Source organism: Cyprinodon tularosa, unplaced genomic scaffold, assembly GCF_016077235.1.
Source record: "Cyprinodon tularosa strain WSP-4 unplaced genomic scaffold, ASM1607723v1 ctg216, whole genome shotgun sequence".
NCBI classification, from domain to species: domain Eukaryota; kingdom Metazoa; phylum Chordata; class Actinopteri; order Cyprinodontiformes; family Cyprinodontidae; genus Cyprinodon; species Cyprinodon tularosa.
This window is the reverse complement of record NW_024038801.1, coordinates 110,975-135,871: the sequence shown is the minus strand read 5'-3', so window position 1 is coordinate 135,871 and position 24,897 is coordinate 110,975. Positions and strand designations below refer to the sequence as shown.

General features: G+C 40.5%; 1 protein-coding gene across 17 annotated transcripts in view; it reads left to right on the top strand.

Annotated features, from left to right (window-relative positions):
• LOC119784032 (CUGBP Elav-like family member 2) overlaps nucleotides 1-23,782 on the top strand; it is a 193,949-nt gene extending 170,167 nt beyond the window's left edge. The window contains exons 9-15 of one of the 17 annotated variants that reach the window (XM_038285870.1): nucleotides 7,349-7,483; nucleotides 8,394-8,435; nucleotides 10,364-10,477; nucleotides 16,260-16,439; nucleotides 18,196-18,339; nucleotides 20,815-20,986; nucleotides 22,774-23,782. In XM_038285870.1, the coding sequence (XP_038141798.1) occupies nucleotides 7,349-7,483; nucleotides 8,394-8,435; nucleotides 10,364-10,477; nucleotides 16,260-16,439; nucleotides 18,196-18,339; nucleotides 20,815-20,942 (743 nt within the window). In that variant the 3' untranslated portion in view covers nucleotides 20,943-20,986; nucleotides 22,774-23,782. Of the gene's footprint in view, nucleotides 1-7,348; nucleotides 7,484-8,393; nucleotides 8,436-10,360; nucleotides 10,490-16,241; nucleotides 16,440-18,195; nucleotides 18,340-20,814; nucleotides 20,987-22,773 lie in introns of all 17 variants that reach the window. The other 16 variants (XM_038285868.1, XM_038285867.1, XM_038285869.1 and 13 more) reach the window with 16 other exon arrangements.
• Nucleotides 23,783-24,897: the final 1,115 nt, after the last annotated feature.

Here is a 24,897-nt window from a genome sequence, read left to right as displayed (position 1 = left end):
TCAAGTCGGAGAAAAGGACAAAAATAGTCATGGAGGGAAAATAAAGATCAAAAACAGAAAGAAAATGCAGGAACTGAGAGAATATCACAGATTTCAATACAAAAGGTTTAAAGCAAACAGTAAGACAACATTAAATATATATTAAAAAAAAATTTTCACTCTAAAAGAATCAGTATAATAATAACTAAATATGTCTTAAAAGAAAACATCTATAAAATGGGAGGCCACTGCAGCACCAAAGCCCAATAATTAATTTAATTTAATTCTGAATAAACTGATACAACATTACATCTGTGATGGAGAATCCTCCTGAGGTAGAGGAGCCTGAATGCATCACCTGTTTTAGGTTTGGGTATCATAAACATCTCAAGAAGGTACATTTGATTCAAATGTTGAAGTTAATCACAGTGTTTCCATGACAACATGTGAACTAAATGGAAGTGATTAAATAAAGTAGAAAAACAGAATATAGAAAAGTTGTTTTACTCCCAGAGTGGAAAACATTTCCAAATAAATGAAGAATGAAAAATGTCTCATTTAAAAGAGACACGATGTAAACAAAGATGTCCGTATAAAGACATCTACTGATGTCCGCATCTGATTAGGGTCTCCTCAATCAAAACTAAGAAACAACTTTAGTTCAGAATGTGGACAGATCATGCTTTAAAAGACACCTGAGAGAGAAACACATCAGCCCACAGAACTCACATCCAAACGCTGGAAGCAGGAATCAAACACAAAAAAAGAAAAACAACGTGCAAAAATGTTTGCTCAGTCCAATCATATAAACAAGTTCCAATGTAATCTAATCGGATTAGATTGAATGAAAGAGTTTTCTCTCCAAAGCAACCGTTTGCTTAAAGACATCCTTGCAGCTCTCGCTCCATCTGGATGTGTCACAGTAGGGTGGAGGTTTGACAGGCCTCTAATGCAGACACTGAAGCTGAAGGTGGTTACTTGCAGATTTAGGCCCCGTCCACACGAAGTCAAAACGAACACGAAACGCTAATATTTTCCAGAACGTTTGTCGTAAAGACGGAGACGTAAAATAAATGTGAGCGTCCACACGAATGCATGAAAACGCTGCAAAATGTATGCCAGGCCTGTAAGTGGCGCTGTGGTGCCAAAGCAAAAACAGGCGATGAAATGTTGGGCATGCGCAGTAATATTTATACATGGTTGCCCTGCGGGTCCATTTTCGTGGTTCAGTCAAATTCAGGTGCTGAACTATGTCGTCGATATTGCTCTGTTCTTCCTGGAAATATTCCAGAAGAAGAAGATTCTGTTGTAAGCCCGACAGCAGGGTGAGTAGCATGAGCAGCAACCATTCAACACAGTACGGCGCCATTGTTGTTGTGATACTGTGTCGCGCATGCGTGTTAAGAGGCGACGCTATGACGCATGCCTGTAAGAAAAAAAATGCGGTTAGAGCTTAAAGATGGAAACGCGAAAACGGCGTTTCAAAATCTTCCCTCTCTGAAGGCTTAATAAAAAAAAGATTGTTTACAGACCCCCGAAACGCCGGCTTTGTATGGATGAGAGGCTGGTTTGGTGAAAAATTTGTGCGTTTAGGCCAGGGTTTGACTTCTTGTGGACGGGGCCTAAATTAAAAAAGGTGGCAGCAGAAGCAACAATCTAACACATCAATCCACAAAAACTAAGAACCAGGAATACTCACAAGAAGGGGGCCAAGAAATGACGACAAACCAGCAACAGTGACTGAGCAGAAGGTGCATATATGGAGAAAGAAACAAAGACCAGGATGATTAGCAGATTGGGAGCAGGTGTGAACAGAGGAGTCTAGAAGAGAGCTAGGAAAAAGGAGACTGACAGAAGAGGGCAAAGAAGACATACCTTAGAACTTAAATACAATAAAAAATAACACAAAATGGAAATAAAACCAATGAAAACTAAAAGATAAAACTTTATCAGAACCTAAACAATGACAGGATGAGCATGAAGCAGCATGTTGGCTCAAAGCAGGACTTTCTATGTCAGATGGAGGTGAAAGGTTAGTTGCAATAGTGTCTTCATTTAGGAGCTAAACAGAAAAGTACTTTCTATGTAAAGAAAGTGTAAAAATAATGCAGCTTAAAGATTGACATTAAAAGTGGCCGTTTGTTAAAGGAAAAGTCCGGTCAGCAAGGAATAATCAATGGATCATTATCTATACCTAAAACTAATGTGTTAAATTCAATTAATTTTGCGGTAATCTGTGTTTTAATAAAAAAACGCAATATGTTTTGTCGCGATCTTTGCCCAAATATAGTAGCCCCTCCCTCCTGCTATCTTACAGCAGTGACGTCACAGTGCGGTAAGCCTAGCGCCTTTCTCCCCGCTTTACAAGCAAAACCAATGGGAACTACTAGACACATCTGCAATCAACAACAATTATTGAAGATTTCCAGAGGACTTCACCATTGAAATTCACCAGAGCTATAGTGAAACTGACAATGCCCACGTGCATGGCAGCTGGATGCTGGAATACATCGGGGAAAAGTGAAAACAATTCACCTTTCCGATTCCTGATCCTCCACAGACAGTTCGTCGTTGGTTTGCTAACTTGAAGAGGGAGGATTTGCCATCGAACTTCTTGCCAGAGAAAAAACACGTAATATGTAGCCAACATTTGGAAGAAGAATGTTTTCAAGGTGACTTGGATAATAGCGCGTTGTGACAAACACCAGATACAGCACTGGGACTTGATCAACAGCCGATACCGCACCGTGACGTCACAAACCAGTAGGTGGCAGTAGTGTTCTTTGACAAACATGGACGCCTCCAGTTACATTTAAATGAAAACTACTGTTATTTAAAAGCACTTATCATTTATTGAACAGGATGTAATAATTTCATATTTAAAGTACTTTCAGAAGTTTGAATTCTGAATATGACCGGACTTTTCCTTTAACACTTTCATTATTTGGGGGGGTTTTTTTCAACCCTGGAACAAAGCTCAGCTCTCAAAGCGCCTCCTCTTAATAACATTTTAAGCCTGATAGTCTTTTTAAAATGATGATAAACTTTTTTCTCTTTTGGTGTAAATCAAACTAAGATCCATCAAGCATGAAGTTAATCCAACTTAAGCTTAGCCTGACAGGACATTTATTGGTTATCCTGATAGACAGTCAGTGTTTGGAGGGAAAGAAGCATGTTTTGAAGGGTATTACTAATGGAAATAAACTTGTAATTAAAATTGGAGACCATAATAAAACAGGAAGGGAGGACATTAGAGAAAAGAAGAGGACAAAGTAAAGACGGTTAATTAAAAATGGGTAAAGAAGGAAGGAAAGTACCAGATGAAAGATAAAGGGAAGAAATGCAGAGAAGCAAAGGAACCCACCAGCTCCATGTTGCATTTTACAAACAGATCAGGTCTGCTTTCCACTTTCCAGAACAAGATCAATACGATTTGTTGTAGCTCCTCTAAAGCTGCACGTCTTCTGGCTCATTTGCTCCATTCTCTGCCTCCTCTAAGTAAGACAGGGCCAGAATTAGCACGGCTGTGAGTCTGTGTTTTTGTTGGGATTTGATGGAAAGAGTGACGCCTGTTTTTGTTCCTGCATCCCCTGAAAATAGAAATCCATTTGGGCTTTGGGCGTATGACAGAAAATTGGAGAAAATCGCCCTGAAAACACAATTGGTTTTGGCTGCGGTGGTGGCGGTGTTCCCGAGCAGCAGGGACAAGTCAAGAAGTCGCACACATCGTTTGTGCGAGCGTGAAAACACGTTGCCTGAAACCCGGAGCTCTCACACTCGGCTGCAGCGACTCTGCGCCTAAAACGAGATCCGAACTCTCAAAGCGGCTTGTCTTTTTCTTCCTATCTCCTTTTTAATCCATTTATTTACCAATCAGAGGTGTGAATCCAAGTGATGAATTCAGCCATCTGTTGTCATTGTTGAGTTTGGTTGTCTGGATGAAGGATATCTTTGTTTAACAAGATGGATTTTCCTCGCTGTGTTGTTTCTGTGTGTCTCTCTACATGTGTGTACTCCCATAGGGCTGTATATACACACCCAGGCTGTATATACAACACATGCACGTCATATGTTCCACCCTTACCTAGCCTTAACAAGCTCATGTGTTGGAGACATTGTACGGTTCTGCTGTGATTTGTTTTCTGAGGTTTTACAGCGAGGGAGATGCTGCTGGTTCCTCTCTGTCATGTTGGCACGCAGTCATTAGTTATGCTGAAGAAAAGGCCGTACGCTGTCGTCCGGTGAAAGAGGCGGGGCTTCAGTAATGTGCTGATGGTTGAACTGTAAAGTGCCTTGAGATGACATGTGTTGTGAATTTGGCGCTATATAAATAAACTGAATTGAATTGAATTGAATTGATGGATAGATTGGAGAGTTTAATCGCTTCAAATTAGAACCTGAACGCAGAAAATCTGTATTTCTATGGAGAGAAAAAGGTACAAATGACCAGAAGGTCACGGTCCAGTCAAGAGAACATGTCAAGCACAGGCAATGGATACAGGCGGGGGGGGGATTTACCATAGGCCATACTAGGCAGTTGCCTAGGGCCCCAAAGTCTTGGAGTTAATACAACTATTCCTTAATTATGTTTTTGATAAAAAACAATCCTTCGCTAAAATGCTATCAGAGCGCATCTAATATTAAGTGTGTCTCAGCCCCCCCCCTTCAGTGTCCACCATATTGGATCAGTCCATTTGCTGCACATGTTCAGAAAGGGCCAGACAGACAGCAGCAAACCATTTGAAAACTAACGATGCAAAGAGCAGTGTTGCTAACTTGTCGCTACATTTATTGACGTTTCAGACCCCTCTAGAACTTTGATATCAAAAAGCACCTAGCGCCAAATCTAGCGACTTATTTCTGCTACAGGAGACTTTGGAGATAACATCTAAAAGCAGCGAACTCTGCTCTCCAGAGTGAGTAGATTGGTAACCCCGCCTCCTGCTCTCCTCTATCTTGTCTGCTGTCATGATTCATGCAGCTATTATTTCATCCAAATGAAAAATGGAGAACAGAGAAGCAGATCATGGCTTGTGTACAGTGAAAAGAAGGACTGGGTTATTTACTTTTTGGAAACACAGGAAGGAGCAATCAGCTAAGTGAGCTTAGTGCTTGGAAAAAATCTTTCATTCCTTTAGAGACAGCATGAAAAGTCAGCTGAGTACAAAACATAGAGAGGAAAACAACAAGAAAATGGACAAGAAGAGAGAGACTTTAACTGTATAATGGGTCTGTTTTATGTGCTCCAAAAAAAGAAAATTAAAAACAATGCACTAGACTTTGTTTCCAAGTTTAAAGACGTTTTGCTTCCCATCCAGGAAGCTTTTTCAACTCAAAATGTCAGAAATATGTGAGTTCAAGGTTTAATACAGTAGCCCCACAAAGCCTTGTTTTGCTAATTTCAAATGACGAAGGGGTCCACCCATTTGGGGTTCATTTGGCTTCTTTTGTTAGACTGCAATACCCCATACCGATCTAAGTGTCTGAAAGATCGTCTTTAAAGGGGATTGTTGGCCTGTACAATTTCCTTGTGTTTTATGTGTTCAGAGGGCCCTCTGCCTGTCTTTGCCTACGGCCCCAAACTTCCTAAATCTACCCCTGGATGCCCGAGGCAATCCAAATAGAACAGATCACACCCAAAATGCTGGGCAGTTCCAGCTCTTAACCAATAGACCAAGGTACCTACAGTTTGGACACAACGCCACAGAAGACAGTGTGTTCGGTCTGCTGGGGTGTTGGTGGATTTATGACACCCCTAAAGTTCCTTTTTAAACATCTAAAATATTCTTTCTGTCATGTTTGTGGACATTAGAAGGACTAAAGAGAAGCGTTATCTCCTTGTCCGACGCTGTAATTCAGTGAAAGGGCGATGGAGGGCTGGCTTTTCATTGGGAATGGCCATTTTGAATGGCTGCTACTGGTCAAGCACTTCATCATCCGTACTCTACAAACACACTGTGGCTATGTTTATTTAAAATCCTCTATAATCTTTGCTTAAAGACGATTAAACTGGCCAAGGAAAAGTGAACATTTGATTATATAATTATATGATTCAAATATAATCATAGAACAAATTCATATTAATTGTAAACAGAGATTAACGGAGGCCGTGATGTTTAGCAGTTTACAGCTTTGACCGCAGATATCATTAACATTAAAGCAGAGACTCATCTACTGTTTCACAGAGTTATGATTGTCGATGTTTTTAAATCAACTCCCCCCATCGTACGAAACAAAAAAAAAACAGTTAAAATGTAGGTTTTAGTTCCCTCTAGTGGTTGTTTTGTAGATTGCAACAAAAAAAAATCAGATCCACCTGTACTTTCATAGAAACGTCCCATTATGTGACATAACAGCCGAGATATTTGGAGGATTTTCAAATCCTCTTGTAATTTCCCAGAGATTTTTATTATCAGGCATTTAAGCAACAATTGTTGGCGAAATCGTCTTTTAGGATGCTACTTTTAATTTAGAAATTTTAAGATAAAGGCGATTTTGTTGTGCGGTGGTCGATAAACCATGCGCATGCAGAACTAATCTAACGTTTTGAGATAAATGTAACGCCATACAACTGACTGTCTTTATTTCCTGGAAAAAATTTTCTCTGATCATTTAAATCAGTGGTTTTGAGACTATAAAGAATGTGGTGGTGTCCTTTCATGGTCGGATGCAAAAAGCTGTGACATGTTTAGAGGGATCTGTTTGGATTCAGTACGTGAACCAATCAAAGTGTTAATTATTCTCAAGTGCATGTTAGGTGGATGTTAGTAGGTCAGCTCAGGCCAGAAAGGTTAAAGCCTCCTAAAGTTCCGCTCCTTTTTTGAAAGAGTAAATAATCTGCCGGCAGTCTGACCCATATTGGTTTTTGTGTTTTTAATGGCTTTTAGCAGTAAATATTGGTGCAGAGAGAAGCTCCAGGAGTTGAATTTTTAAAGCGATATAATAGGCTCCAGCCTGCAGAAGTGTCTTAGAAAAGGTTAGCTTCCTCTCTGTGTCTGTAGCCCCTCCGCAGGGTTTTAATCGAGTGCTGTTGAAAGGGAGAAACATAAGTTGAACTAAATCACTCTGATTATTTCTGCCTCCAGAGCAGCTCTGCCTGGGAGAAACACACCAGGACTAAACGCTACAGCAGCTGCTTTTACTGATTCAGGCCCATTTGGGACTTATTAGTGAACTCAGCTGCTGGAGTGTTTACCTTCAGACTTTCTGCTTGTTTGAAGGAGAAGCAGGAAGCAGACTGAGAGCTTGTTTCCAGGTGTGTTAGTGAAGGGAATACACGCTGTTCTCCTGCGGACCCTTGGAGCGCCGGTTGTGCAGCCCCGGCGACCCCCCCAGCTTTGACACCACCCTCTCTGGCTCCTCTCTCCAGGTATGAGCGCTCTGCAGTTGCAGAACCTGGCCACTTTAGCGGCAGCGGCGGCAGCAGCTCAAAACTCAGCCAGCCCCTCCACCGCAAACCCCCTGTCCTCCAGCGTCGCCTCCCTGGGAGCGTTGGCCAGCCCAGGTAACGCCGCTGGGCTCGGGCGGGCGGGGCCACCCCACGCCGCTCTCCACTGTTCCCATTGTTGTCACCTCAGCCGACCGTCGGCTCATCACACATCGCCATCGCTCCGACCTCCATCCGTGGTGTGTGTCCACCTCCATCCTGACACGGATGTCATGTCGATGTTCCACACGCGTCCTCCTGTGTTTGAACATCATGTGGCGTGCCGCCGCCCCCTCATTGCAGCGTTGCGGCTGGATGTGTGTGTGCATGAACGTTTTTGCCTACGTGTGAGTCCGGTTCTGGTGTTGTGTTTTCACTTTGCTCCTCGCTGCGGCGGCCCTGCGGCTGATTGGGGGGGGGGGGTTGTGCACCTCTGTGCGTTTCGATGATGTCCTTCTTGTAGATGTACGTCTAAAAGCAGCAGGTAGATGTTGGGGTTAAACGCCACCGTCCTCACCTTCTTCCTTCTCCGTCTCTCCTTGTTGCCCTCATCTCCTGCTCCTGCCCTCTTTTTGACAAGCTCCCTGTTTCTGCTCCATCACCCCCCCCCCCCCCTTCATGTCGGCTCGGCCTCGCTCCAGCAGCGCCCTCTCACCAGAGCATGAATATGAAAAGCAGCCTCCTCCTCCATCCTGCTCCAAACGCCCCTTCTTGTCTGGTCTCTCCTCCTCGTCTCACTCTTTCCCTCCATACTTTTCGCCTCTCTCTCTCTCGTGCCAAATGTCACTCCAACCTTGCATATTGCACACTTAGGTTGAGCTCCTCGCTGTGAATGAGTGCTGCTATACTGCATGTGTCAGTGAAACCGAAACGTCACTCTAGTTTGATAAATATAGACCGTTCTGCATGGAGACAGGCCACCGTCTTTGTTTTGCAACGTGTGCTGACATAATGCTCCCTCTGCCACACCACCTCCTAATATATTCAGCGGCAATCCTGCTTTGTTGGCAACGCTTTGATGAGCTGAAGGGTAAATGAATAGATTAAATCTCTATTTTGTTGTTGTCTGAGAAGGAACAAGGTTGCAAGCTTTTTGCGCCACATTTCCCTCCATTCCACCCACCGCCTCAGTGTCTCCTCAGGTGTGCGTCTGTGTGTTTGGGATCTTTCTCATTTGTCATCGTGATTCCTTTTTTCTTTACCGACTCATTAAGATCCAAATATGTGAGGAAATACGCAAATTATTAGTTGATGAAACATCTTTAAAGTTCAATAAAGGGACATTTCTGTTTGTTTCTCCTGTCGCTTTGCAGGAAAAAGAAGGAAAATAATCTAAATCTCACCTTAACAGAAGAACGAAGGCATAGATCTTAAAGCTAAACTGAAAGGCTGTGTGGAAAATGAAGTACACCCCAGTTATAGCACCTAGATCGTCACAGAGTTTGAACGTCTCTATAAAGGCCAAAATCTTAGATGATTAAAGCTCAGAAGCAGGAAGATATCAGCAATGACCTCAGAGCAGCACCTTTAGCGATCCCAAGAAGGAAAACATTTCAGATCTAACCTGGCTAACTTTAAGCAACCTTACAGCTCCGTCTCAGAGGTCAAAGGTCCTGAGGCTGAACCACCCTGGAAGAATCAAAGGAAAAAGTCTCTTATCTCTAAGTCCAAGATAAGAAAAAGCAGAGCGAGCATAACGTTAGAAAATAAACTAAAAAATACTGCAGATTGATAGAACAGAGATATGATGAAAAGAGGTCTCTATGTCCTCCGGCAGTCTAAGCCTATAGCAGCATAACTATAGAGATAACTTGGGTTCTACCAACTGCTAAATCAGGGGTGTACTCATTTTTTTCACAGACGGGTTTTCATATTGGTCTCATCTATCTGATTTTTTTTTTCCTGTTTTTTTTTTTTTTTAGAACTGGTGTACTGATGTATATCAAATCTTTGGAACAGACAAGTTACAGCCATTTATTTGTTTCCAGAAATGTTCTGTGTCGGTGCTGCAGTAGTTTGGTGCTACCTGTAACGCTGTTTAGCATCAGCTAACCTCCATATTGACTGATTTGCATCTTTATCAAAGTTTTTAGGAACCTAACAGAATCCAGAGATGTCTGTTCCTAAATGTTTCTGACAACCGCAGCGTCCCATAACCTCACCTGTCGCCGGGTAAAGTGTTTTAAAGCCAATTGTAACACAAATTGGCCCAACAACCAAATTATCCTTTGCTTCATCTCATAAAACAGTAATTATAACGTTTAAAATCAACTCTGAGCCTCAGGGTAGAAAATTAGTTTCCAGTTTTGCTTTAAAATCTGATCAGAGGAACCCGTTTGTTGGGTTTCTAAGCTGATTTACTCACACACTCATCTGTTTCGGCAAGGATTTTCAACATTTCTTTTGTTAGTCATTATTTCTAAAGTTGCCTTTATTTTCTGTAAGCTCAGACACAGATTAATATATCAGGGTATTATATCAACAAAGCCCCAGCAAATCCAAGCGGGCTGTAGCTTAACGCTGCTCAGGAAACTTGTCAGAAATGAACCCAAAGAGAACTGGTCCAATATGAGGTGATGGAACCAGTTCTGACTACAAAGTTATTCCTATTTTAGGACACAAGCTCCACATGGGATGACCAGGAAGGAGAGATTTCCTATTTTTTTTATGCTTCACAAAAGACAAGAATGTTTTTCAATAAAGTTATAATAATATTGATGATGAGGAGCCATTTTTCAAGGCTGGAGCTCAGTGGTTCAGACATATAGATGAGCCACCATAGTAGATGTTCCTGAAGTCTAAAATGCCCCCATACTTTCAGTGCAGGGCTCCTGATCCTACATTGCTGCACCTAGCACCTAAAAACTCTGCAGCTGCGTAGAGCCATCTATGCATAGGAGTCGCTGAATGTTGGATATAACGCATCCACTTCTCTGTCTTCCTCTCTCCTCCCAGCAGCAGGCACAACAGCCAGCTCTAACGCCGGTGCCATGAACTCTCTGACCTCTCTGGGTACCCTGCAGGGCCTGGCAGGCGCCACTGTGGGCCTGAACAACATCAATGCACTAGCAGGTAGCATCAACAGTGAGTATTCACCCTGCCATCAGCCACTCCAGCCATCCACACCTCACGCCTCCGCTGAGCAGAGAGACACGCTTTGATTCATGGACATATTTAAAATGGGCAGAATTGAAGTTAACATCATATCTGAACCAAACCAATAGTTAATGCAGTTCCCAGTCCTCCCAGTAGAAGACTGGTTCTTGCTGCTGTCTCTCTGCGTCTCGGGTCCATGGAGAACTTCTTGGTTGAACCATCCTCATTCCAGCCATTCCTCCACTGCTCCATCTGCTTCCTGGTTGTGTCCTGGGTTGGGCTTCCTGTAGTCAGTAGACCTAGCTGCTGCTGCGTGGGACAGTGTTGTGTGTCTGTCACCAGGTGGCGCTGTTTGGTGTCTGTTTGTCTCATAAAACAGATCAGATCTATGACTAAAACTGAGACTAAACCGATTCTTTCCATCGTGTCCAGCTGTAAATGTTCCTGCACCCCCTGGGTTTAAGGTTCAGGTACATAAAGTTCTTGCAGCTCATAGATCCACCTGTTTTTAAAACAGTTTAAATCCTTGGTTCTGTTTCCTCTGCTGCTGTTTGTAAATCAGTTTAGGATCCTGGTTCTGTTCAGTCCAAACTGCAGCTGCTGGATAGACCGGCTTTTGGTCCAGGTGTTAACTGTAAAACCGGGCATCCTTGATCCAGACGGCCCGATTTTTTGCCTTTGTCGGGCCGATTGTCCAGTGGTGCGAGAATTTATCAATGGAGCCGTCTTTCAGACTGATGGTGCGTCGTGTACTCTACAGGGGGTAACAAGGGGCAATCAGCCGCTCACGACCACTTCCTGATCAGGCATCGTAAGGTCGGGAGAAAATCAAACATACTTGAAATTCAGTCGGCCGTCGTGAGGTAGTCGTGGGCAAATCGCGCAGTGCGCAAACAAGGATTCTTCTTCTTTCTCTGAGATGAAAACAGCAGCATGGCGGGTTGTGAGTGAAATGGAGTTCTTCTGTATAGACAGTAGTAGCCATGTAGTAGTAGCTACTAAAGACCGTAGTGGCCATGTTTGCTCAGCCATGTCTTTGATCAAATGCGTTGTCAGCGTTTCTTTTTAGGGCTTTCAGCACAAAATTGCACAAATTTCCCTCTAGTGAGCTTCATATTCCTCTCCTACTTGTTCGGCTTCCGGATAGACGAGTCCGAGTAGCGCCATCGCACTGCGGAGCTGAGTCCCACGTGGTTTTTAGACATAGAGTGAGAGCAGGTAGATTGCATCAGTGCGTCAGCTTTTCAACCCTGCGGTTTTGTTGTAAATTGTTAGCTGTAGCTGCGTGCAATGATTGAAAAAAATCAGGAGAGTGCTTTAGTGGTGCGGTGGTTAGCGCACACGACTCATGTAAGGAGACCTTAGTCCTCAACACGGCTGACCTAGGTTCGAGTTTGACTTGTGGTTCTTTCCTGCATGTTTCTCATAACCCCTTTCCTGTCAGCCTACTGTCCAAAAATTAGCCACTAGTGCCTTTAAAAACTCAAAAAAAAGAACAAAAAATTCGTTCTACGGTCTGCAAAACCTTTTGCTGCAGAACACGCCCAAACCATCAGTCCTCCATCACCGTGCTTGCCAGTCAGTAGCAGATAATAATAATACATTTAATTTAGAATTCAATTTCCGTCAAAAGATCTCAAAGTACTACAGGTAAAAAAGAGAAAAGTGTGAAAAACCTTTTTTTAAAAGAGAGAAAAACATCTAAAGGGGACCAAAAGCTTTGCTAAAAAGTAGTGTTTAAAGACCTTTTTTAAAGCACTCAGTGGATGGAGGAGCCCTCAAGGTGTCAGGGAGAGAATTCCACAGATGTGGGGCAGCAGCACAAAATGCCCTGAGTCTGGTTCTGGGGATGTGGAGGAGGTTTGAATGAGTCGGTTCTGTCCATCGTGGTCCGACTTTTCTTCTTTGGTTTCAGACGTCTTATCCTTGATCCAGATGTAGCTATTGCCATGTTGGTTTTATAGAGAAGAATCTTTCCAGTCTGCTTCAGGGTCGTGACCTTTGACCTTTGCCCTGCTAACTGTAGACCTGATCTCTCCCGGCTGCTTAAACAGTTTGTTTAGGTTTAGAAAAGCAGCATTTCCTCCTGGAATCTGGAGCAGATCCCTGTTTCCATCCTCGGTCCTGCTGGGCGTCCTGCCTTCGACCTCTGAGGAGCGGCGTTGGGATCTTAATCAGAGCTGTTATGACAGCAGAGATCCCGTACTACAGGCCTCTTCCACCACATTATTCTCCTCTGACCTTTCCGCTCCTCGGCTGGAGTAGCTCTACCCGCTGTGTGTAAATCACACACGCCTCGACTCCTGTTCGACCCAACAGGTCCGCTCCGTTTTGGTTCTTCTCGCTGCCCCCTCCCCTCCTCCATCCACCCACCGCCATCGGCTGCCCTCATTTAAACACATCCAGGCCTTAATTGAATTGCAAAGGTCAGCGGTGCAATTATTCCCGAATAAATGAGTGACCTATAATCCACAGCGCAGTGGTGATAATTTATTTCACCGTGTCTGACGGCGAGGCGACAGGACGGCGAGGCGGTGTCAGACCTCCTCAGACAAGTTGCCCTCCGCCGTGATATTAAGCCATTACAAGCAGCTAATGAGTGTTCCTTCACCACTAAACCCACCGCCTCGCTCCCCTCGCCCCCTAAAAGCCACAACGGAGACATCACAGGCTGGAAAAGAAGACAATGGTCGCCTGGACCCCTAATGTTCTTCATACCAGCTAGCTTGCTCTGATAAGCTAAGCTAACTGCAGGTCCAGATGCAGAACTGATGCTTATTTTAAACATTTCTATGAGGAAACTTTGAAAAGCTGGATCCTTTATTGACCCATAAAGAAGCTGTGAACATCTTGCAGCACCTGGGGAGCAGTCTGCAGTTGGGGGACTTTCTCAGGGACCCAGAGGGTCAATAACCAGTTCGTCTCCACAATGGAAACGTCTCTCTGACCGCTCCTACTCCAGTTTAACAGGAAAACAAATGAACACATTTAAAATATTTGTTTTAAACTTTAATTCTCCCTGATGTTTCATTTGACCAAATATAAAATCTAATATATTATCAGCAAAGACTATTCAGAGTAAATGACCCAAAATATAGCACTTATTTAGATCAATCAAATAAAACATCATTTAATATTTCTGTTTTCTTCAAAATTCATTCATATCGATTTCAATTCAGTTTATTTCTGTAGCGCCAATTCACAACAAACATTTTCTCATCTCAACTCATTGACTCAAAGGCAATCCCTCACACTAAGCATGCTTGTAGCGACAGTGGAGAGGAAAAATTTCCTTTTAACAGGAAGAAACCTCCAGCGGAACCAGGCTCAGTGTGAGCGGCCATCTGCTGAGGCTGACTGGGGTTCAAGGAGACAGAAGCAGAGATAGAAAAGCAGCTAATAAAGCCGGCCCCATCTAGGAAACACACAGCCAGGCAGACGAGCTCTGAGCCAGCTCCCATGCCAGAGGATGAAAAGAGAACAACCAGTTAGTCACAGTCAGAGAAACAGGACTGGAAAACAGTGGAAAACAGTGGAAAACACTGGAAAACAGACCGATCTCCAACATCTAGAAACAAAGGTGTTGAGAGAGCAGAACGTTAGAGATTGAACTAAAAGATTCTGCAGAGTGGGAGAATAGAGATAGAATGAAGCAGAATGATGAAAAAGGGGTCCCTATGTCCTCCAGCAGTCTAAGCCTATAGCAGCATAACTATAGAGATAGCTCAGGATAACCTGAGCCACTCTAACTATAAGCTCCAACATCTATAAACAAAGGTGTTGATGGCAGCAGCACAGCTGATATTTCTCTCCAGCATGGAGTCACAGCGAATCAACAGAGAAACGTGTTAAGTGTAATTTATTTATTTTTGTTTTTAAAGTAAATATCCTGATGCCGCAGTTGAAACCCTTAGTCCCGTATGTGGTGGAGCAGGGTTTCCCCTTTCCTGTCAGCCTACTGTACAAAAAACCTGAAAATAAATAAATAAATATCCTAAAATAATAGATGTTGGTACAGTATGTTGGCATCTCCGATGTTTTAAATTTGTCTTAGAGCCATTTTTCGTGTTTTCATGATCAGATAGTCCAACAACATTTATCAACGATTATAAATATTTAGGAATATTTCCCAACAACTTGTTCTAATTTTATTCTGTCTGACGTTCATGTATAAATGTGTATTTAAACATTTATGGTTCATGGAATGTCATTTTAGACAATATTACAAGCCCCCTAAATAAATATAAATATAAATTTCACAGAAGCAACTTTTTTTAAAAGTAGCTTTTATTTTTTTGCAAGTTAAAGTTTTCAGTTATGAGGAAAAAGTTTGGATTTTTGTAGGAAAAATTGTAACATGTGTAACATATATGTATTTATACAGAACAAACAAATGTGAAGCGAACTGCTCTTATGGTTCAGTCCGTATCTGGAGTGAATGATGTGTTTTGTTTTTTTAACTTAGTGCACGATGCTGCAGAGCAAAGTGGGATTTGAATGCAGAAGGTGCATTCAGGGAGCCCTCGTAAATTTGAATGTCTGTGCCGGGAAACCACAGTAAAAACATCTTTTATTTCAAGTATCTGTGCAGTTTATAAAAATAACCACCCAGATGGTTTCCAGGTGGTTTAAATGTTTAATTTATGCAATTTATTTTTGCTCTTCCTGCTTATTATTTTTCTATTAAAAACTAATTAAACTGAATCCCTTCTCACCAATTTGAACAATATTTGTTTCTATTTCATGAAATGTTTGGAAAACCAACCAAACCTTGACTTTAAAGCTGAGGTTCGCATTGATATATGATAAATCCAAACTGCACTGGAAAAACGATCTAGAAATAAGTAAAAAATATCTTAAATTAAGTATATTTACCCTTAATTTGAATAGATAATTGAGGTAGTTTGCCAACGGAATGAGTATTTTTACTTTTAGAATAAGATAATTAGATAATATGCAGTTGAGATAAGACAATGCAATAGTTTTTTTCTTATTTTAAATGTAAATTTTCTTGTTCCATTTGCAAAATGTCTCCTTTACCTCTTTAATCAAAGAAAAAATTCACTTATTTTAAGAAAAAAATCACTTATCTAGATTTCGATTTTAATAGTTATAGATTTCAGTTGATTACCAATAAAAATACAACTTGTTGTATTTTTTTCATATTTAAATAAATAGCATTTTAGATATAAATAAAAAGTCCTTTAAAAAATCTAATGTTTTTAACAAAAATGAATTCAATTTAATTAATTTTTGCATTTATTTTGAAGTTTGATGTTGGTACCAATTAGATGGATGTTAATTATTGCTATAAATGGCATTCCATATGTTTCCGCTTTGTCCTGATGTGATGTGCAGTAAAATCTGTTGCTGTATTTATTTGTTTTTCAGTGGTAGTTATTTGTGTGGGTAGCGGCCATGTTGCCTCTGGCTCTGGTTGGCTGTGCGCTTGCAGCGCTGCATGCCGTCTGTCTCTGCTGGTTCCTGTGCAGCTCTGGCCGTCATCAGCTGCCCTCATAAGTGATGCTGCTGTTTTAAATCTTCTACTCTGTTCGTCTCGTGATGTGTCGTCTTTTGTGCGTCAGTATTAATGTTTTTTTTTCTGTGTGTGACCTGTGGTGCGGTGTGTGACAGTCAGTGCGTCTTTGTGTTTGTCTGTGTGGTTAATAACACAACCTTCAGTGGGAGCGCTAATGAGTAAGTGCATTCTCCTTTCTTTATTGTTGGGTTTTATGTAAAGTTGCTCAAATGCTCTCAGGTATGGCGGCTCTAAACGGAGGCCTGGGCGGCGCAGGGCTCACCAACGGCACGGCCGGCACCATGGACGCGCTGACGCAGGCCTACTCAGGGATCCAGCAGTACGCCGCCGCAGCGCTGCCCACCCTCTACAGCCAGTCCCTGCTGCAGCAGCAGGGGGCCGCCGGCAGCCAGAAGGAGGGTCAGTAGTCTGTGGTAACACGTCTGCGTGGCGCGGCTGCAGGTTTCCTAAGCATGCGTCTCCTTCATAAACACTGAGTTAGATGTCTGAATGATAAATGCCAGCAAATGTCCTTTATATTAAGTTAGAATTACCATCATTATTTCTGTCTGTTAGAATGAGACACATTAATTTGTTTATTTAACTTTCTCCAAATTGAGAGTTTTACATACATGTCATCAGTATTTGTCAATAATTCCCCTAATGTTATGATTAAACCCTCAGAACCTGCTGGAAGCGGGCCGGGTTTGTTCCCACACACCTTTTCTACGTGCTTGGAATGAGTCTGACTCGGTTTCAAACGTAGGAAGAGACCTGTGGGTCCTTCATGGCCGATGTCTTAGGATCTTCCCGCATAAAGTCTTTCCTCATGGTTTTTCGTTTTGGAAAGCACACCATATTGCATAAAATTTCAATCTAAATGTCATTTTTTTTATTAAAATAAGTGAATTTTTCAGGAATTTAGGTGAAAATTTAGACACTTTGCCAATGGACCAAGACAATTTCAATAAAATTAAGAAAAAAACAATTGCATTTTCTTATTCCAAGTGCATATTATCTAATTATCTTTTTTTTAAGACCCTGAGGTCACAAACAAGGTGGCACACTGAAGAAACGATCTAGAAATAAGTAAAAATTTCTTGAAATTTGCACTTGAAATTAGAGAACGCAATTGTATTTTCTTATTTTAAGTGTCAATTTTCATGCTCAATTGGCAAAATGTAGCTTTTACCTCCTCAGTCCAAGAACAAATGCACTTATTTGAAGAAAAAATGACTTATCTAGATTTCGATTTTAATAGTTATAGATTTTAGTTGATATTACCAATAAAAATACCACTTATTGTATTTTTTTCATATTTAAATAAATTGCATTTTAGATATAAATAAATATTTCATTTTTTTTCCCAGTGTAGTAGTGTTCTTTAACAAACATGGATGCCTCCAGTAAAGCACATTCAAATGAAAATTACTCTTAATTAAAAACACTCAATCATTTATTGAACAGTATGTAATAATCTCATATTTAAAGTACTTTCAGAAGTTTGATTTCTGAATATGACCAGACTTTTCCTTTAATACTTAAATGATTTATTTAAAATAATGGAAGTAGTATTATAAGTTGTTCTGCTGTGACGTGCCACCTGTAAACACAACCTGGCTAATAAAACACCCAAAAGCTTCAGACAACAGAGCAGAATACAAATCAGATGATGAAATGTCTGGTAAACAAAGAGCGGACTGGAGACCGTTTCTCTTTCTGCATCAAAAAAGATGTAGAGAGTCTGTCTGTATTTACCAGTCCATCCTGGAGTTCAAAACCCTCCAGGGAGACAAAGACGTGGCGAATATCGCCCTCGCTCACGGCTTCATTTAGCAGTGGAGAGCGTATGAAACGCTAGTGAGAGATCTGACCTACTACAATCATTAGGGTGGCATAGACTAAGAGAGGTTGGGAGGACCTGTGACCCCTCTTAAGAGAGACAAAATGCAGCTGAAAGAATGAATTAAAAGCCCCCTGCTTTGTTTGTTGCAAAGCAAAATACAATTATGAAAAGCTTCCAACATTTTAAGGTTTTTTTGGTTTTGTGCAAAAGCGGCAGCGAATCCAAGGCCAGCAGACATTATGCTAAGTGGTTTGCTTGAGCTGGGTTCCTATAACGACAGCACAAATAGATCCATCCTGTCCTCATCCGCTCTGCTTTCCTCACCTTCAGGTCCTGAAGGTGCCAACCTCTTCATCTACCACCTGCCCCAGGAGTTTGGAGACCAGGACCTCCTGCAGATGTTCATGCCTTTTGGAAATGTGGTGTCGGCCAAAGTCTTCATCGACAAACAGACAAACCTTAGCAAGTGCTTCGGTACAGTTATTTTTAAGATTGTCATGTTTCTCATAATCTGGAAGACTTAGGAAAGTCCAGCAAAGACGTTTCAGAAACACACAGTTTAAAAAATTTACCTAAATAACATTTGATAAATAAAATTACATTTCATTGCTTAAATTGTTATCTGTAATGGCTAACAGTAAAGGTAAGCATTGAGGTGAGGATTCAGCAAGAGAGGAGAAAATAGTCTCCGGTGTAGGTACCAAATCTGCTTCTTATGACGTCAGCATACGGCAACTCAACTCGAACAAACTGTATTGTTATTGTGTATTGTATCGTTTCTTAAGGATCAAATCTCATTTAGAGTCTTGACATATTTTTACCTATATTTGCTATTATTTTACATTTCACTGGTGATCTAAAGTAGCCGAAAGTAGAAAACAATCATTGTCAGTCTTAAAGGAAAGTACTGTGTTCTAAGAGGTGGACTGAGCTCTGCTATTTAACAAGGTGACAAAAAAAGGTTAATTCAATTCAGTTTATTTCTATAGCGCCAATACACAATACCGGTACATGTCATCTCAAGGCACCTTACAGTTCACCAGATCATACAGTCAAACTGATTCAAAGTTTTCTATCTAAGGAAAACCAGTTGATCAAAGGCAATCGCTCATACTAAGCATGCTTGTAGCGACAGTGGGGAGGAAAAACTCCCTTTGAACAGGAAGAAACCTCCAGTAGAATCAGGCTCAGTGTGAGCGGCCATCTGCTGAGGCCGACTGGGGTTCAAGGAGACAGAAGCAGAGATACAAAAAGCATTTGTAAAAGGCGCCCCCCATCCAGGAAACACACAGCCAGGCAGACGAGGCAGCCTCCATATCAGAGGATGAAGAGAGCACATCCAGCCAGTCACAGTCAGAAAAACAGGACTACACTGAAAAATAGGTCGATCTCCAACATCTGTAAAAAAAAAAAAAAAAGGTTTTGATGGCAGCAGCACACCTGATTTCTCTCTACGATGGAGTCACAGCCAAAAAACAGACGAAAGTGTTAAGTGTAGCCAACTGCCATGTCAGAGGATGAAGAGAGCACATCCAGCCAGTCACAGTCAGAGGAACAGGACTACACTGGAAAAACAGTTTATTTGTATTCTTTTTATTAAGATCTGAAGGCAGGGAGGAAAAATGGAACATCTTAAAAATGACTTTCATAGAGATTTTAGACAAATAAAAAAGTTATTCTGCTTTCTACTCTCAGTTGTTGTTGACATGAATTTAAAAGTAGCATAGCTTAATATGGCTAACTGACAGAGCTAAAAGAGGCTAACCTGTTAGCTACTATAGATAGCTAGCCACAGTGCTACCCAGCTATCCTCCCTTATATCATGGTCTATCAGTTCCTTTGTTCACCATAAACAGATTTTTTTCAGTTTTGCTATCAATCAGCTAACACTTCATTGCTCATCAGACACACTAATGCTAATGCTACATATGCTCTGGACTCGGTACACGGTGTGATGTTATTATCATTGTCTGAGCAACCACAATGTTTTACATGATGTGGCAACGTTCAGCCAGTCATGAAGCATAACGTCACTGGCAGATCTGACCACCCGAGCAGATCTGGTACCTACACCGGCTTTGTGTGCTAAACTAGCTAGTTAGCGCAAGATCTCTATTAACTAGCTAGTTAAGGTGTTTAGCTCTAATTAGCTCTTCACATAGAAAACTGAGGTTATTATCAAATGCAGTTATTGTTACCTCCCAGGCTGGTAAACATTAATCTTTTTAGTGCTAGATAAATGTCAAGGTTAGCCAAACAGGCTAAAACTGTTGTTTTACTTTGTTTCTTGATCAAATATACATATAGACAGCATATAATTAGTGTCTAACTTTCATTTGTTTATTTTCAGTGAATTTTTATTCATTATTACATTTGTCAGATTCAAGTTATTCTTGTAACCATCCTAGGTTTTAGCTTTCATTAAATTAGGCTAACTGACAAGAGAAGTTAGCTAGCCATTTCTATCAAAACTTTATCTACTTTTGGACATTTTTGTATTCAGTCATTTTAATTTCTGAAGCTTTTTGAGGACCTCAGAAGCGAGTTCTTGAGTTTAGCTGACATAGAAGTATGGTTCTAGAACAAGCAGCCTATTTCCATTTCCTCACTTCCAAAGAAAAAATTTTAGAAAACTGTTTTAGGAGAAGATCAGTCTAAACTCACTGAAATGGAAAAGGTGAATGGTGGTATCAAAATCAGCATATTTCAGGCACAAACATCCAGTTTTTATTCATAAATTATTGCTTTGAGCGATTCTTCATAAATAAAGATGAACGCCGCTAACCTCTACTGCTGTAAAGACCTTATTCAGAGAGTTACCATTATGATGTTATTCACCCTTAGAGAAAGAGTAATTTTCAAATTTTTTTGCAAACTCTTGGCCTTTATTATCTATGTGAACAGAAGATTAATGTTCAGTCTTTGACATGTGGCACATTGTCCCTGCAGGCTTCGTCAGCTACGACAATCCGGTGTCGGCTCAGGCAGCCATTCAGGCCATGAACGGCTTCCAGATCGGCATGAAGCGGCTGAAGGTGCAGCTGAAGCGTTCCAAGAACGACAGCAAACCTTACTGATCTTAGCACTAGGTCTATCTGCTCCCCCAGTTAGCACTGCTAGGGTAAGTCCCCCTCCCCCCATTTAAAAAAAAAAGAACAAAAGTGATGGTTTAAAAAAAACAAAACAAGTTCAACCGAGCCATGGCCTCTGCACGGGGGAGGGCTGGGTTGAAAAGAGGGATTGTGGGAGGTAGGAGGAGATGATCTACAACCACCTGAGGGAGACGCACTTTTTATTATTCTTGTTTTTTTAATCATGTTTTTTTTTGAAGATTTTTATGTAAGCCTTCAATTTATTATTTATTTATTCCAGTTTTTGACACACATGAACACTTCCATTTCCACCATTACTTTGTGCAATCTATTTTTCTTTCTTTTTACAATGGAAGGAAGTTTCTCTTTAAAAAAAAAAAAAGTTTATTTAAACGTTCGTTTTTTTCTGTTAAGAGGATAATTTATACATTTTTACAGACTAGTTTGAGACAAAGTCAGGATTTAAACAAAGGAGCCATGCTACCGTTTTTATTTCAGTTATTTTTTAGTGTCTTGTTTTGAACCCGAAGGCTGATGATGGGTTCATTTTTCAGATTTTTCTTTTAAACGCGCTCGCCAATATGCACATTCGCCCTTTGACCTCCGCGGTGTTGGTTGCAGGCCGCCGCTGCTCGACGCCTGCTGGCAACCCGGGAGCAAAAGGCTGCAAAAACATTCGTGGCCTCTTAACTGTAAAGTTTGCCTGCAGTAAAGTTAAACTCCACCACAAGAAGATGAAAATAAATATACTAAATCCAGCTAAACATTATCTCGAAATGTACAAATACAGATTTTTCTTATTTCACAAGTTAAAAAAAAATAGTTCTTACTTTTCTGGGTCGGATCACATTGGTCTCTTATGTGAAAATGATATAACAGCATGTAAATTAAAAAAAAAAGAAATATAAAACCTAGAATTTGTGGAGAGATAAAGGTACTAGAAGAAGAAAGGAGGAGTTTCTGGGTTAAGGGGCTGGGGACTGAAAATACTTGAGGTTTGTCAACAGATTAAAAATGATCACTCAAAGTACAGTAAAGCCACAGGCCTGTAAATTTTATTTGTAAAAAAAGCAGCTCTATTTTTATACAACATTTTTACTGCCTCAGACGAATAAAAAAAATGATTTTATTTATTGCCTATCGTAAGTTATTGGACTCCTATAAAGTAAACGGCGTTCGACTCGACCCTCTCCGCTGTTTTCTCCTTCTTTTGATCCGTTTATCAGATGTTTTTAGTGCAGAAACCAGTTCTGCTGCCGGTCAGTCGTAGCCGCCCCATCGTGTCGGCCTCTGTGACGCTCATCCATCTTTATTTCCCCCACTTTTTTCTTCATTTGTCCCGTTTCTAACTTCAATTCTGTTGAAGTTGTTTTAAAAAGTCTTTTGTTCGTTTGTCCCCCCCCTCTCGTATGTAAAAAAAATAAATAAAATGAAATTAGTAATTAAATGGTTAAAACATGGAATTTGTAACCCCCACTCTTTAAAAAAAAAAAGAACCCTCCCCCAAACGTGGACATCCATCTTGGCGCAGATGGATTAGCTTTGGGTGCTCCATGTTTCCTGTGTATACGTCGATGAGTGAATGTTGCTCGTATCTATAGATCTATAAGATTAATGTCAGTTTAATGGTTTTTGAGAAATGCTAATCAAACCAGTGTGTCGTGTTGCCGTTCTACCAGTTTGCATTATTGTTTGTTGGATGTTTGTTGTTGTTTTTCATTAATTTTTTTTTTTGAAGATGATGCTGTTGTGGTGTGTTGCTCTGGCTCTCTGTGTGTAACTATCTCCTCTCCCGTTTTTTCTTTCCCCCTTTTAGAACAACCCATCTCCATGCCTGTTAGTTCATCGTTTGCCTAGCATGTCTTCGTGGCGTCCAAAAAAACAAACAAAACAAAAAAAACTTTAAACAAACAAAAACAAAAAAAAAAAAGTGTCACGGTCCTCTTCCTCCTACCCCGTCATTGTTTTCTCTGATGTCTTTTCCGAGCTCACCTGATCATAACCTGGTTCTCCTCCTCCTCCACCGCTGCCTACTGATCTTTTAAGCTTTTAGCTTTTTTGGACTTTTAAATATAAGTAATTGTTTTCACTTTTGTGTTTTTATTTTATTTTTTATTTTTTTGCATGTGACCTCATTTGGATGTGTTTTTCTGGGCGGGTTTCAGGGAGGGAGAAAATAAACAAATGTGAAAAAGATATAAAGCTGCATACGTATAAAATTAAACTCAAAAGACTGAGATTTTTATTGAACAAATCTTTTTTTTTTTAAGTAAAAAAAAAAGAAAACCTGTGGTAAAGTGATTTCCATTCAGTTTCTTTCCTTTGTTTTTCTTCTTTATGCGATTTTCTTCATTTTATGGTAAACTTGACAGGAATTGCTGCGTCATCTTGCTTCTGGTCGCCGGCGGAAACAGAAAAAGAAAACGGCGCCAGAAGCAGTTGGCAGCAGTTTCTCTGAGAAATAAGACTACTTCCACACAGTTTTGAATAAAAACTGTCTGATCCAATATTAGACTCTCTCTCAGAGCTCTCTAATGGTTTTTACATTTTTCAGGCAGTGTAAAGTTTTTTGATAAGGCCATTTTAAGTGGCTCAGTTTCTCATTCAAAGTCTATATATAGAACCACTTTTTTCTAGAGTAGTTTAAAGGTAAAAAAATAAAAATAAAAAAGACATTTGCCCTGTTTGGGGGGGAGAAATGCTACCTACTCGTGTCACCTTTTGCTGAACTGACTCACAGATAGACAATCCGTGGTTTTAAATGCACATGATGAAATTACCTATATTTTCTACTGTTTAAATGTATAGAGGAAAAAAAAAAAAAACTACGATACCTGTAACCCACGTTAACGTCGGTGCTTCTTGTGAGTTTAGTTGTGGTTTCATCACCAGTCTGACGGTCTTAAATGTCTCATGTTTTCTCAAGAGAAGACTTTAAAAAAAAATCAGTTTACTTGAACAATAGACAAAGCCTTTCATTCTACTATAATAGTTATGTTTTTTTTTTTTTAAGGAGTCCCTATTTGCTAAATCTGTTGTTGGTTAATTAGCTATATAAAATTCCTCAAAAATATATATATATAAATACAAATATATCTATAAATATATATATATATATATATATATATATATAAAATGTCAGCTCGTAAAGCATCAATGTCATTATTATTTTATTTCTCTCGTGGGAAACAATATTTAGATGTGTTTTGTTGTTCAACAAAATGTCTTATAAGGAAAAAAAAGACCTGATCAGTGGAGTTTAGTGCCAAATTCTGAAGGTACTTCCTGCCTAGCGCGTCAGTGTATTTCTTGTGAAATAATTTGATAACATGGGTATTTTATTATAAGTGTTTTGAATTGATCCCTCATATTTAAAGTATAGATTTAAAGAAAAAAAAGAGTTTGTTAACTTGCTATTCTGTGGTCTTGTTGCCTGACAATGTCATGTTTTGCTTTTTTTTTTCTTTGTAAAGATGTAAAAAAAGTGCCCATGTGTCATATAAATATATATATATAAATATATCTATACACACATATGCACACATGGACACGCAAACACTTCTGTGCAGACCTCACAGTTTACTTTTTTTAAATGTACATGAGAGCCCCTGAGCGCGAACGCCTCCTCAGGAACCGCCGGCCGGCGCGCGCACGCAAACAATCAGCGTAGCGTTTTTTAGCCGCCGTACAGCCGATTCAATCATCAGAGCCTTACCACAAATCTTTGCACTCCTCTCGTTTTATTAGTATCTCGCAGGGTCAGGCATGTTTTCTTTTTCTCCATCCCAGCTCGACATATTAAAGCGAGAGTCGTACGCTGAGCCTTATTTCTTCAAACTCCTCAACTTATTGTTAAGTTGAAAAACCTTTGAGCGGTTTGCATCTGATGGGGAGAATCATTACTGTTTATCACCTCTGAGGAGCGAATGCTTTCATGATG